General features: G+C 55.3%; 1 protein-coding gene across 1 annotated transcript; it reads left to right on the forward strand.

Annotated features, from left to right (window-relative positions):
- Window positions 1-3766: 3766 nt before the first annotated feature.
- Window positions 3767-8726, forward strand: GFI1B (growth factor independent 1B transcriptional repressor). Its single transcript, XM_054520774.1, has 6 exons — window positions 3767-3866; window positions 4351-4488; window positions 5265-5536; window positions 6129-6266; window positions 6744-6975; window positions 7912-8726. Exons 1-6 carry the CDS (start codon window positions 3767-3769, stop codon window positions 8088-8090), a joined length of 1059 nt encoding a protein of 352 aa, XP_054376749.1. The 3' UTR covers window positions 8091-8726.
- The last annotated feature ends 5610 nt before the right edge of the window (window positions 8727-14336 follow it).

Below are 14336 nucleotides of genomic sequence, written 5' to 3' on the forward strand. Positions count from 1 at the left end.
AAAGGGGGTGTGGGGTTCAGGGGAGATCACTGAAATAAGCACAAGAATCACCTTCCTGAAGCTGGAGAACCCCAGAAGCCAGCCCCACCTTGCCCTGCGCCTAAGTGAAAAGTGCTTGACCAGGGCTCATGAGCTCTAGAAAGTGTCTTTGTTGTGGGGCCCGGGGTTAGAGTCAGTTGACCTGAGGTCTCCTTAGGCCCTGAGTCCAGGGGAAGACCAATGCTTCCTGAAGGGAAGTCTGTCCCTGGCCTGGCCCCACCAAGACTCTTCAGGAGCCACGTGGGTCTTTTAGGAGCCTGGAAAAGACTTGAGGGTCAGAAGGTTTGATTTTTCTCCCTTCTTTTTTTTTTTTTTTGAGATGGAGTCTGGCTCTGTCATCCAGGCTGAAGTGCAGTGGTGGTACGATCTCGGCTCACTGCAACCTCTGCCTCCCGGGTTCAAGCGATTCTCCTGCCTCAGCCTCCTGAGTAGCTGGGACTATAGGCGGACGCCACCGCGCCCGGCTAATTTTTGTATTTTTAGTAAAGACGAGGTTTCACTGTGTTGGCCAGGCTGGTCTCAAAATCCTGACCTCGTGATCCGCCTGCCTTGGCCTCCCAAAGTGTTGGGATTACAGGTGTGAGCCACTGCACCCAGCCTGATTTTTCTCGCCTCTTGCCCCAGCACCCCACATTTCCCTCTGTGCTGCAGGCAGTGTTCACCGGGTGCTGTGAGGACCTCTGACAGTGCTGGGTGGCACAGTGGCTTGAGAGTAAAATCCTAACAGGCCAGGAGCCCTGGGTCTGAGTCACTTTCCTCTCTACTCCTCAGTTTTCCCACCTGCAACCTGGGAAGACACTGCTTGACACAGGCACACGAGGGAGCTTCAAACTGCTGTTTTCATCCTTAGCACATCGGTTCCACTCCCTCTGCAGAGAGAAATCCATGCCAGGCACTGCCCAGCACTTGGTACCCAGTCTGCACCGAGTAACTGCCCACCTCCTGGGCTGAAAGTCAAGAGCACGGAGGCCTGGGGCCAGACAGACCCCAGTCCTTCCCTGCTCACTCTGCCCCAGGGTCCTGAGCCCTCCAGGCCTCAGCTCCTCCTTTATAAAATGGGACAGCAGCGGGACTCAGCATCTGGATTAAGCATCAGGATTAAAGGTGTAATAAACAAGGCAGGCTAAGCAGCCCCCTGCCAGAAGGGTTGGCTGGCGCCTCTTCTATTGCAGAAGCCTCGGCGAGTACCTTTGGTTCTTGTTGATTTCCTCATAAATATTACGCGTAAAAAAGGATCATCTTTTGATATTTTGATAGGGAAACCATGACCTGCACAGGCCCCCTCAAAACAAAGTGCAAGGGGAACCCCGCACCCCCAGCCCTCCTCCTGCTCACTGGGTCCCCTCCTCTCCCACTAGGGTCTGGCCTCCCAGTGGGCTTTCTTGAAGCAAAGAAGAGTTAGAAGCGGGAAGGAAGGGGGGTGTGGGGAGCCCTGGTGAGGGAGGGGGAGGAGGCAAGAGGAGGAAGACGTGTCCCTGGGAGATAAGGCCGTGGGCTGCCCCCGGCCCGAGCCTGTGTTCAGAGAGCCGAGAATCTGACCACGGGAAGGGACCCCAGAGGCCTTCAAGGTCCTTTCTCCTAATTTTAGAGCTCAGAGAGTACAGGGCCTTGAGCGTGGCCCTGGCTTCTGGGGGGTTGCTGCAGCCCTTGGCACAGGGCTCACCCCGTCCTTTGAATGCACCTGCAGTGGGCTGGGTGCTGGGATGTGGGGGAGTACATGCTGAGCACCTCCCACGCTCGCTCCTGATGGATAAAGGTCCTTTCTCGCTCCCCACCATCCCATGGGGTTGGATTGGGATCCCCATTTAGCAGATATGAGCACTGAGGCTCAGTGATGAGCCTTACAGCGGGCAAGGGCTGGGCCTGAGCTTGGCCCCCTGTGCAGAGCCCCCAGTCCAAACTCTTGATGCCCCCAGGCTCTGGGCCAGGAGGAAGCAGGCCTGGGCACAGTCGGGACCCTCTTCTGCCTGGCTGTGGTTCATCCCCTTGGGGGAGGGGTGAGTCCCTGGCCCTTTTCCAAGCTGCATTCTCTAATCTCCCACCTCTCACCCTGCTCCTGGGCCAAGGCCTTATCACCCAGGCCGTCACTGCTGTTCTGAAGCAGCTGTGATCCCTTTCCCGCCTTCTTTGGACCCTATCACCCTTGCAGCCTTGCATGGCGACTGGCCCAAGGGGTGGGGGGGTGGGACTCCTCCGATGCCTCAGGCATGGGCCTGGTGTTGGCCTGGGTGCAGCTTGGGAGCAGAAAGGATAGAGGACCACCAGAAGATGCTCTCCAGAGTCCCCGGGGGAGCCTCACAGGCTGAGTGCAGGGATGTGAACCATTCTGGGGGCCAGGCGGGGCTCTCAGCTCCAGAGGGCTCTGAAGGGGAAGCCAGGAATCCTGGGGTGGTCAGGTTGGTTCAGCCCTGTCACTCCCTGACTGCCTGGGATGGTCCCTTGACTGATGTGGTCCTTGGTTTCTTCCCCCACTCCCTGACTGGTGGGGTCAGTAGTGATGCTGGGCTGCCCACGGAAGCTGGGGGATGTTCTCCTCTTCTCCTGTGTCCACGAAACCTTAGGCCTCCAGGTGCAGTGGAGTGGGGGGTCCTCTCAGGTCTTGAGTCCCCCCACCCCACTCCTCAGAGAGAGAAAGCCCCTGTCTCTCTAGGGAACAGACTCTGGGCCAGGGCTGTGGACAAGGCGCAGCTGTGCTCTGGCAGCAGTGGCTTGCAGGAGCACGTGGATTGGCAATGTCCCCTCGTTTGCTGCAGCTTCTCTGCCAGAGCCCCCTGTGATAGACACTGAGCACCTGTGATGCACCTGTCAGCGCTGCAAGCCTGGACATCCCCCCTTACAGCAAAGGAAATAGGCCCAGAGAGATTAAGTGTCTATCCCAAATTGCACAGCAAGTGAGTTGAGATTCTAACCCATGAACCGCTGATTCCAAAACCTAAGCTCAGACCACCTGTTTCTATGGCCTCTGAAGGTGAATCTCACTGGTACCCAAATGTAGCTTTCTAGAATTGGGGTCCACCGTGTGTCGCAGAGGGAGACCCCATCCCCTGCCTTTCCTTTTCTGCTCCATTGCAGCCCAGATCATGCCAACAGGAGCGGGCTTGTCTGAGCGTTTTCTAGGGGGCGATGCACTCATTTCCTGGTGAAGGAGCAGTGAGGGAAGTTAGGATTTGTAGCTGCCGTAACAAAATAGCACAAACAGGTGGCTTAAAAGCAACAGAAATTTATTCTTTCATGGTTCTGGGATCTAGAAATCCAAAATCGAGATGTCCGCAAAGTGGGTTCTTTCTGCAGACTCCAGGGGAGAGGGTTTCAAGCCCCTCTCCGAGTTCTGGTGGCTGTCAGCACTGCCTGGCATTCTCTGGCTGATAGGAGCATCACTCTCTGCTCTGTTGTCGTCACATGGCGTTCTCCGTGGGTGTCTGTGTCTCTGGGTCCAAATTTCCATCTTCTTATAAGGACACTAGTCATCTTGGATTGGGGGCCCATCCTAACCCAGAATGACCTCATCATAACTTGATTACATCTGCAAAAACACACTATTGCTAATAAGGTCACATTCACAGGTTCTGGTTGGACATGAACTTTGGGGGCCACTGTTCCGGTGGCCTCCAATATAGCTGGTCTTTGATCTCAGGAGGAGGTTGTGAGATACGGAGGGGTATTGTTCTCTTGTCCTTCCTAACCGCTCCCATCCCTCCCCCTTGCAGGTGTGGGGTGCACACTGAAAATGCCACGCTCCTTCCTGGTGAAGAGCAAGAAGGCTCACACCTACCACCAGCCCCGTGTGCAGGAGGATGAACCGCTCTGGCCTCCTGCCCTTACCCCGGGTGAGTCAGAGCCTGGGCTGGCGCCTGCTGCACCCACAGGGGGCTCTCTGCTCTGAGTGATGAGGGTGCAGCAGCTTCCCTCCTGCAGCAGCCTCTTCTTCCAAGTCTGGAAGCAGGAGTGCAGTAACTGTGGGTTCCAGATGAAAGGAGTAGATGAATGAGTGATACCCTCATCCCTTCTGCCCTGTTGGGGAGACGAGAGTGTCGGGTTGGAGCCGGCACTCAGTTACTGGCATGTGGGGCCCCACTGGAGGCCCAATCTAGGGCTGGAGTTGGGTTGCTCAGAAAAACGGACTGGTCCAAAGTCTTCCCCAGGGTCTCCTAACGGCCTCTTCTCGCCGCCCCCTGCTCTGGGCAGAGCCCCGGAGTGTGAGCCGCCAGAAGCAGCCGCTAGTAGCTGTCTCTCTGGGCCTCCTCCTCCTTGCTCCCTCTGGGCTTCCCAGAAACTGTGGCTGTTGATGCTGATGGTCCTATCTCCCCACAGTCCCCAGAGACCAGGTTCCGAGCAACGGCCCTGTCCTCAGCACCCTATTCCCAAACCAGTGCCTGGACTGGACCAACCTCAAACGAGAGCCGGAGCTAGAGCAGGACCAGAACTCGGCCAGGATGGCCCCGGCACCAGGTACCCAGCTGCGACCCGCTGTCATTCCCCAAGGAGTGCCAAGGGGAGGAAGGATAAAGGGACTCTTGCAGCAGGGCCCCTTGGGGCCCTGGAGTCAGGAAGGACCCACGAAGTCACTGGATGCAGCCCGGCCTCTGTGGCTTCTGCTTGGGCCTCCCAGACAGGGAGCTGATTCCCGGATGTGGGCTAGGTGGGGGAAGAGGCCAGAAGCAGCAGCTGGGCCGGTCCATGCAGGGAGTGAGGTGGGCACCCTGGAGTGAGGCAGGGGGTGTTTCTGGGCTGGAAAAGCTGAGGAGCCACAGTGAGGACACAGACATCCCCAGCAGTAAGTATTTGGGTTGACACCCTGAAACCCTCCACGTGAGGTGATAAAGGTGGTGGTGGGTGGTGGAGGGTGGTGGGAAGTGGGAGCCCTGTGTTTATTTTGTTTCGTTTTATTTTTTGAGACAGGGTCTCACTCTGTTGCCCAGGCAGGAGTGCAGTGGCACAATCTCAGCTCACTGCAACCTCCACCTCCCGGGTTCAAGCGATTCTCCTGCCTCAGCCTCCCTAGTAGCTGGGATTATAGGCATGAGCCACCACGCCTGGCTAATTTTTGTATTTTTTGGTAGAGATAGAGTTTCACCATGTTGGTCCGGCCGGTCTCGAACTCCTGACCTCAAGTGATCCACCTGCCTCGGTCTCCCAAAGTGCTGGAATTGCAGGCACAAGCCACCCACCGTGCACAGCCCCCTGTGTATAAATGAGTAACCAGGCATGTGTCCCTATCTCCACAGAGGGCCCCATTGTGCTGTCCCGACCCCAGGATGGGGACTCTCCACTGTCCGACTCACCCCCATTCTACAAGCCCAGCTTCTCCTGGGACACCTTGGCCTCAACTTATGGCCACAGCTATCGGCAGGCCCCCTCCACCATGCAGTCAGCCTTCCTGGAGCACTCTGTCAGCCTGTACGGCAGTCCTCTGGTACCCAGCACTGAGCCCGCCTTGGACTTCAGCCTCCGCTACTCGCCGGGCATGGATGCGTACCACTGCGTGAAGTGCAACAAGGTGGGCAGCGGGGGGTGTGGTGGGCACCTGGGCCCTCCTCTCTGCACTCCCTCTCAACGCACTGGCAGCTCTGGGCGTTCCCTGTGCTGTGAATGTTGGGGCTCTGGTGGGATTCAGAATTCAAAACGTTCATCCTCATCACCATTCATTGAGCTCTGACCACGTGCCTGGCCCTGTGCTAAGCAATCGACAGTCATGAGTGCCAGGAGGCAGATGAAAGGTTAAGGTTCAGAGAGGTTAAGTCACTTTTCCAGGATCAGACAGCAAGTAGATATCAGAACCAGCATTCAAACCCAGCTTTGGCCAACTCCCAGCTCTTAACCACTGGGCTATTCAGCCTCTAGATGAGGCAAGGAGGGGGCTCCAGATCCCCTCTCTCACGCCCAACTTTGTAGAAGGGAGACTGAGCCACAGAGAGGCAAACGGACCTCCCTGGGACACACAGCAAGCAAGCAGCAGAACTGGCAATCCAGTGCCCCTTCCTCTGTGTACTCAGTCTTGGCCAGAGCTGGGCATGGAAGAGACCACGGGACCCAAAGCCTGTCCCCACTCTGCAGCCCCCGGTGGCCTCACATGCTGCCCCTGCTCCCAGGTCTTCTCCACCCCTCACGGGCTCGAAGTGCATGTGCGACGATCCCATAGTGGGACCCGGCCCTTCGCCTGTGACATCTGCGGCAAAACCTTCGGCCACGCTGTGAGCCTGGAGCAGCACACGCACGTCCACTCCCAGGTGGGCACCTGGCCCAGCACAGGACTCCCAGCCCTACTCCTTCTCTGTGCTTCCCCAGGGAGCCTGGGGGCTGTGGCTGGGTCCCTCCCCCTCCCCCTGGGGGTGACACAGATTGGGAGGGGTCCCTTAGACCCCACCTCCCTGGGTCTGGGTCTCCAACACCTGCCCTTAACAGACTTCAGACTCTCAACTAAACCACTGTGCAGACCACAACCATCCCTGCCTCAAGGAACTCACTCTGGGTTAATGGTCACGAAATGTGAACCCCTAAAAAACCTCTGAGATCAGTCAATCCATCAGTCAATCAACGAACATTTATTGAGGTTTATTTTGAGCGGGATACCGTGAAGATTACAAGGAAAAATCCCACAGGAGGCCAATGAGGGTCCAAGCCCCAGTTTCACCTCAGAGGCAGAGATGAGGGGTCCCCGGGTCCTGCTCCTCCAGGCCGCCCCAATGGAGTGTCCTCTTCCGCAGGGGATCCCGGCCGGGTCCAGTCCTGAGCCTGCGCCTGACCCCCCGGGGCCTCATTTCCTCCGGCAGGAGCGCAGCTTCGAGTGCCGCATGTGCGGCAAGGCCTTCAAGCGCTCGTCCACGCTGTCCACCCACCTGCTCATCCACTCAGACACGCGGCCCTACCCCTGCCAGTTCTGCGGCAAGCGTTTCCACCAGAAGTCGGACATGAAGAAGCACACCTACATCCACACGGGTGAGTGAGTCTCACCTGCCTGTGTCCCCTGGGCAGAGCACCCCCACCTTTCCCTGAGAGATGCATCAGAGGCCTCCAGCATGAGGCTAGGGGTGGGGTCTAGTTACAAAGTCAAAGGCCACCGCTGACGGAGGGCTGGGCACCTGTGCTACTTAAGTGCACTTAATGCGTGGAAAAAATACAGGGAGGAAACAGCAAAATCTCAACACTGGTGATCTCATGGCAGACATGAGACTAGCAGGGGAATTGCTCATTCATTTGTTCACTCATTCACTCACTCACTTGCTCATTCATTTGTTCATTCATTTGCTCATTTATTCACACATTCACTCACTCATTTGCTCATTCATTTGTTCACTCATTCATTCATTTGCTCATTCATTTGTTCACTCATTCATTTATTTGCTCATTCATTTGTTCACTCATTCATTCATTTGTTCATTCATTTGTTCACTCATTTGCTCATTCATTTGTTCACTCATTCATTCATTTGCTGATTCATTTGTTCACTCATTCACTCATTTGCTCATTTATTCACACATTTGCTCACTCATTTGCTCATTCATTTGTTCACTCATTCATTTGCTTATTCATTCATTCACTCATTCATTCACTTGCTCATTCATTCCCTCCTTGCTATTAGCTGAGTGCCTCTTTTGTGCCAGGTATACCAGGGTTGGAGATGTATTGATAAACAAGATGACTCGGCAGCTGCCCCTAACCACCCTATAATCCAGCAGGGGTGGGAGGAGGGTCCAAGTTGTATCTTTGCTTCTCTCTCTTTTCTAATTATTTTCTAAAGTGAATGTGAGTTGGCCATGAGAGAACACATAGGAGGGTATTGGAAAATGAACCCGGGGGCGGGGCAGGGGAGCAGCAGGCCTGGTGAGGAGGCCCTGACCCCGCCCTTGCTGTGCTGCGCTGCCCTCCCTGCAGGTGAGAAGCCACACAAGTGCCAGGTGTGTGGAAAGGCCTTCAGCCAGAGCTCCAACCTCATCACCCACAGCCGCAAGCACACAGGCTTCAAGCCCTTCAGCTGTGAGCTGTGCACCAAAGGCTTCCAGCGCAAGGTGGACCTGCGGCGGCACCGCGAGAGCCAGCACAATCTCAAGTGAGGCTGCGCCGGCTCCCAGCTCCTGGCCAGCCTGCCCTGCGGTCCTGTCACCTGGAGGCCAGCCTCACATGCCCAAATCTCCAGTCTCGTGGAGGTGGGACTGGACAGGAGTCTTCCAGCTTGTTTTGAGACTCATGAAATTGCTGTGTGACCTTGGGCAAGTCACTTTCCCTGTCTGGATCAACATTTCTCCTGCTGCCAAGTGTGGGAGCCTGGCTGGGTCTTTCTCAGCACAAGTTGTTTCCAGGTGTGGTCAGGTGCCTTCCCCTAGCAGAGCACAGAAAGCTAGAATACCCCCAGGGAGACAGGGATGCCAAGAGTAGACCAGAGCTGGGACCCACAGACAGAACCTCCACCTGCCTGCTGCCCACGGAGCTAGGACTTGGTCACCTTGGATTTTAGCGGGCCTCTTTCTGGCTATAACAGGCAGAGTCGGAGCTGCCTCCCACCCCAGTCAGAAGCCTGGCACCCCCTCTGCTTCGGCCAGATGTGCTGGCTGACTCTGACTCCGACCAGCACTCAGCTGGCCACTGGGGATTCCAGCTCTACAACCAGGCCATGAGGCTGGAGAAACTGGCAGTTATTGCTGTCAAAAGCCTGTTCTCTCAACTGCTGTCAATAAAATTAAAGATACAGATTTGCTGCCATATGACCAGCATTTATTAAGTGCCTATGAGGTCCACGGTACTGCACGAGGCTTTGGGGAGTGATGGCGGGAGGCTTGAGGAGCAGAGAAAGCCGTGGAGGTGCTCATAGGCAAGTTGTGGAGACGTGTACTCAGCCCCACGTGCACAGACCCGCTGACGAGGCGGGAGCAAGCAGAAGGGGCCGGTGCAACAAGACCACAGGGGTAGGCAATGCTAGTGCAGCTGGGGCGGTATCCGTTTCCTGTGGCTGCTGTGAAAAATGACCACAAACTTAGTGGCTTAAAACAACACACATTTATTCTCTTAAATTCTAGAGGCCAGAAACTCCAAATGAGTCTCATGGGGCTAACATCAAGGTGTTAGCAGGACTGCATTCCTACAGGAGGCTCCCAGGAGAGTCTGTTCTCCTGTCTCTTTCACCTTCCCAAGGCTGTCTGTACCTCTGATCTTGGCCCCTTCCTCTGCCTTCAAAGCACATCACTCGGACCTCTGCTTCTGCCTCCATCTCTGTCTTCTGCCTTTGATCTTCTTGCCTCTATCTTATAAAGCCCTTCTGATTACACTGAGCTCAGGTATAAATCATCCCATCTCAAGATCCTGAACGTAATCACCGTGATTGGCTGAATAATGGCCCCAAAGATGATATCCACATCCTAATCCTGGAACCTATGAGTGTGATGCTATAGGGTAAAAGGGACTTTGCAGGTGTGATGAAGCCAAGCCTGGTGCTGCACTTGTGTGACTTCAGGTGAGTTCTTGAACCTCTCTGGGGCTCAGCTTCCTCCTCTGTAAAATGGTAAACACAGCAGTCCCTTCCGTCGATTCGCTGAGACCATTCTTACAAAGCGGCATGCAGGGCCAGCCCAGCATGTAGTAAGTGCTGCCGAGTTGTGAACATTTCTTTTTGAAGTCCTGTCCATCCTACAAGGCCCACTTAGCCATCTCCTCCATGAAGCCTCCCTCGGTCATCCAGCCAGAAGGTCTTCTCTCTCCTCTGATACAGAGCAACTCAGTCTCTTTGCTTACAGCTTAGGAGCCACTGAATGTGGCATGCAGTTATGTGTGGATAACTTCAGGAGGTCTTCTGTCTGAGCTCCAGCCGCACCCCACCCCCCATCCCACACCAATCCTGTGCCTGGCCCACAGCCACGGACACCTCTGAATGAACTTGCAGGTACTGAGCTAAGCCAAGGGTTTCCACACGTTGTCTCTAACCCACACAACCTTCTGCAATGGAATGCCATTCTCCCATTTTACAGACGGGGCAGCTGAGGCCCAGAGGTCAGCCATAAAAAAAAAAAACATAGATATGGGCCAGGCGCTCACGCCTGTGATCCCAGCACTTTGGGAGGCCGAGGCGGGCAGATCACTTGAGGTCAGGAGTTCGAGACCAGCCTGGCCAACATGGTGAAACCCTGTCTCTACTAAAAATACAAAAATTAGCTGGGCGTGGTGGCACGTGCCTGTAATCCCAGCTACTTGGGAAGCTGAGGCAGGAGAATTGCTTGAACCTGGGAGGTGGAAGTTGCAGTGAGCCGAGATGGTGTCATTGCACTCCAGCTCTGGGCAACAGAGCAAGACTCCATCTCGGAAACAAACAAACAAACAAACAAACAAAAAAACATAGATACTAGGGCTTACCCTTTCCAGGTGTGCTCAGGTGCCTTCCTCTAGCAGAGCACAGAAAGCTAGAATACCCCCAGGGAGACAGGGATGCCAAGAGTAGACCAGAGCTGGGACCCACAGAGAGACCCTCTTTCCTAGAGAAAGAAGGATTCTTTCCAAAGAAACGCTGCTATCATCCGATGGTTTCTGTGTATAGTGTGATTTAGCCTTGGATTCATGAACCGACTTGTTTAACGTGTATTTGATTGCATGCCAACTTACGAGGCTCTACCTGTCCTGAAATGGCAAATGTCCCATATGCAAACGCCCAATTCCCATCCATTGTGGGCAGCTCAAACCTAGATCAAACTAGAAGCTGTTCACATGGATCGTCAGGGGAGTGAATGACCAGTCCTCAGACTCATGTTCGTGGTTGCAGAGAGGCCCACAGAGCCGGCTGGATATGCCTCAGACCCGTTCTGGTGCTCCCCAGGCGTGCGCCACAAGCCTCCAGGGGTTCGTTTGCTTTAGACGGACTAGAGATCAAATTGCTCAAATAACTGGGAGGAACTCTGGGTTAACGTTCAGACTATTGCAACTGCTTCTTAGAGCCTATAACGTGTGATACGCATATGTCCATCTCCAAAGGGAGGATTTGGGTGTTCAGTGTTTTCCTAAGGTTAATTTGGGAACCAGAGAGGGAGAGGGAGAGGTTGGCCTCCTTGCCGAAAGTCACACAGCAGGCTAAGGCAGGGCTGGGATCAGAAACTGATTCCGAGTTGAGGCTATCTTTCTGGAGCCTGTGTACTCTCCCTCCCACTGAGACCTAGAAGTGTTTCTTCCAGGTCTCTTCTCTGGTGTGCAAGGGGCTTGGGCCCCCAAGAGGAATGGGACTCTTACCCACCCCCAGGCTCTGCATTTGGCTAGGCAGAACCCTGACATCCATTTCCTGCCAGAGGCTCTTCCTGTTTCCTTTAGCCAGAATTCCTCTAAGCAAACCTGTCAGGTGTGCGGGGTGGGCTCGGGGCTCGGGATTTGCATGGGAGGGTGGTCTAGCCTCCTCGGCAAGCTCCCTGTGGGTGTCCTGTCTTGAAATCCAGCTCTTGAAATCAGGAGAAGAGGGACCCTGGTGGCCAGAGCACCAGAGACAGCAAAGCCTTAGAAATCACCTGTTCCCATCTCTTCTCCTGTCCAGGAAGACAGAGAAGCCCAGAGAGGGGAAGGGCCTTGCCACTTCTGGGGCCAGGCCTGGAATGGGCTCCTGACTCATCTCTTACACACACATGCACACATGCACACACACGGATTGGGAGCTGCTTTGCATACTCCCTGTTTGCTAAACAAAACCAAACCAGTATCAGGATTTCAGCCACTTCTGCAGCAGGGCGGGGCAAGGTGGAGGAGCTGAGCTGTGAGGGGAAGCCAGACAATGTTCCTTCTTCGTTGACTGAGGTTTGGCGAGATCGAGATTAAGGTTGTCGGGCTCCTCCAGTGAGTGGGTGTGTGGGGTGGCGCCAGCAGGAGGCCAGAGCAGCCTCAGAGCAGTGGGGGCTGGAACCCCATTTGCATACAGCAGAGAAAGAGGGCAGATAGTGGGGAAGCCTGTGACACCTGCTTCCAGGGGAAGATTCTGCACTGGCTGGGAAGGCTCGGCTTGGGCTTCCTGGCCCTGCTGAGGCAGTGGATTGGGGCTTGGGGGTTGCTCTGAGCCAGAGGGCGGTGCTGCTGACCCTTCCTCATGCCTGAGAAGCTGCTGCAGGATGGCCTCATGTGCAGAGCTGGGAGCCCCCAGGAGAAGGCAGCCCTGGAGAAGACTTGGATGGGCCCCAGTGGGAGCAGAGTTCCCTGGATGTTCCGTCTCCTTCTGGATGCAGAGGCTATGCCCATGACACTGGTGCGGGGAGGTGGCCCAGGAGGTGCTATGGGGCACCACCCACCTGCAGTCTGTGATTTCAGGGAAGTTCAAGCTCCCCCACCAATTCTCCACTTTCCGTCGGACCCTGCAGCTGACTACCTGGCCTGCAATTCCTGCCACCGGAGTTGCAATGTGACCTGGAAGGCACTGTCCAGCCCTGTGGCGACTGTCCATGGCTTCCATGTGCCACACAAGGAAACAGAGGCCCAGAGAGAAGAGGTGCTAGCCCAAGGTCACATTGCCATTAACAGCAAAGTACGACAGAACCCAGGTTTTCCAGCCCCAGTCTAGTGGCCTTCCCAGCAGGGCCTCTGGGTTGCATGACTCCAGGGAGCTCCATGTGCATAGAATACAGTGCAAATGGTGTTGGTGGGGTGGGTGGCTGGGTGGGGTGGAAGGGTTCCTTAGACTGTGGCACTGAACCCCTGCTTCCAAGGATTGAATGGGGACTCGTGAGACCTCAGGATGCTGCTGGTGACATGACCCAGAATATCAGTTTACTCCATGGTAATTAACAAAACCAATATTTTAATATCAAAACTAACCAGCCACATTAGGGAGTGGAATGCAACATCTGAATTAATTTTCAGATAAAATGTCCTGTTCGTGGTGACAGCTTCAGGCTACACTGTAGGCTCTGCACCCCGCATTCCCTCTGGATGCAGGAGAAGCCCCTCTTCCAAGCAGGCCACATCCCACAGGGCAACCAGGCTCAGGGCCAGGGCCTCCCAAGGGACAGACTGAGAGGTGCCCAGTGAGCCCGCCATGGAAATCACTGATAAGGATGGAAATGCATCTCCCAGGGTGAGCCTGGAGATTTGTGTGTGTGTGCACTCGCACACGTGTGTTGGCCCCAGCCTGTCTCTATCTGCCCATGACTGGAGTGAGCTGGCCTGGAAGCAGGGGTGGACAGACCAAGGTAAGGAGGCAGGGACCGGGCACTTGGGCTATAAGGAAGTGGAAGTAAACAGGGTTTTGTATGATCCAGAAGATCAGGACCTGTCCTGAAGATTCCCTGGAGATCAGACATCCCCCACCCCATTGCCTAGAGAACTGAGCCCCAGCCCCAGCTGCTCACCATGACCTAGCCTTCAGGGCTGACCCCAGTCCCCTGACTTCAAACCCCTCTCTGCAATCCCTGCCCTGTGGGGGCTCCCACTCAGTGTGGTGTGGGTGAAGGCCATTCCAAGGGACGGAGCCGAGAACATAGAAGAATCTGGGCTGGCCAGAAGTGAGAAGGAAGCAGGAAGGAGTGCAGGAAGTGGGCAGAGCATGGCACACGCTGTGCATCAGGGGAGACTGAAGACCCCCGGGAGTTCTTAAAGGCATTGCAGCCATTGACTTATGGGCCCGAAGCCCCAACGGAGCTGATATGACATGGTCTGAGCTTTAGAAGGAAGACCCAGGTGGGTGTGCAGTATGGCCTGGGGGCACAGAGCAGGGGCGCTGGCTGGAGGCCGGTCTTGTCAGTATCAGGAGTGACAGCAGCTCCAGCCTCAGCGTCAGCCTGGCCTGCGCTTTCCCTGCTCCCCTGTTGAGGCTGCTCAGGGAGGGGAGGACGGCCTGGCCCTGGATGGAGGGCGGGACCCAGAACAGTGAGGCCCCATCCCACCCCGCCTCCTGGGGTCACTGGACAAGAAGCAGGGCCCTTCTTTCTAGTCCTAAATGTTCTTAAGAGAACTCTCAGTGCTGTTTCCCACCCTTGAGCCTTTGCCCCTGGTGTTCCCTCTGCCTGAAATGCCCTCTTCTTGTTCTGAACCCCTTCAGCCTTAAGTCAAGTTCATAAGAAAAGCTTTTAAAATGTGATATCCCATGACCCTCCATTCCACTCCTAGGAATGTATCTTCAAGAAATAGATATGGGACGGGCACAGTGACTCACATCTATCATCACAGCACTTTGCAAAGCCCAACTGGGAGGATTGCTTGAGCCCAGGAGTTCAGGACCAGTCTGGGCAACATAGCCAGATCCCTTCTCCACCAAAAAAAAATTGGCCAAGCACGGTGGCTCACACCTGTAATCCCAGCACTTTGGCAGGCTGAGGCGGGTGGATCATGAGGTCAGGAGTTCGAGACCAGGC

The sequence above is a fragment of the Pongo abelii genome, chromosome 13 (assembly GCF_028885655.2).
Source record: "Pongo abelii isolate AG06213 chromosome 13, NHGRI_mPonAbe1-v2.0_pri, whole genome shotgun sequence".
In the NCBI taxonomy this organism is placed as follows: Eukaryota; Metazoa; Chordata; class Mammalia; order Primates; family Hominidae; genus Pongo; species Pongo abelii.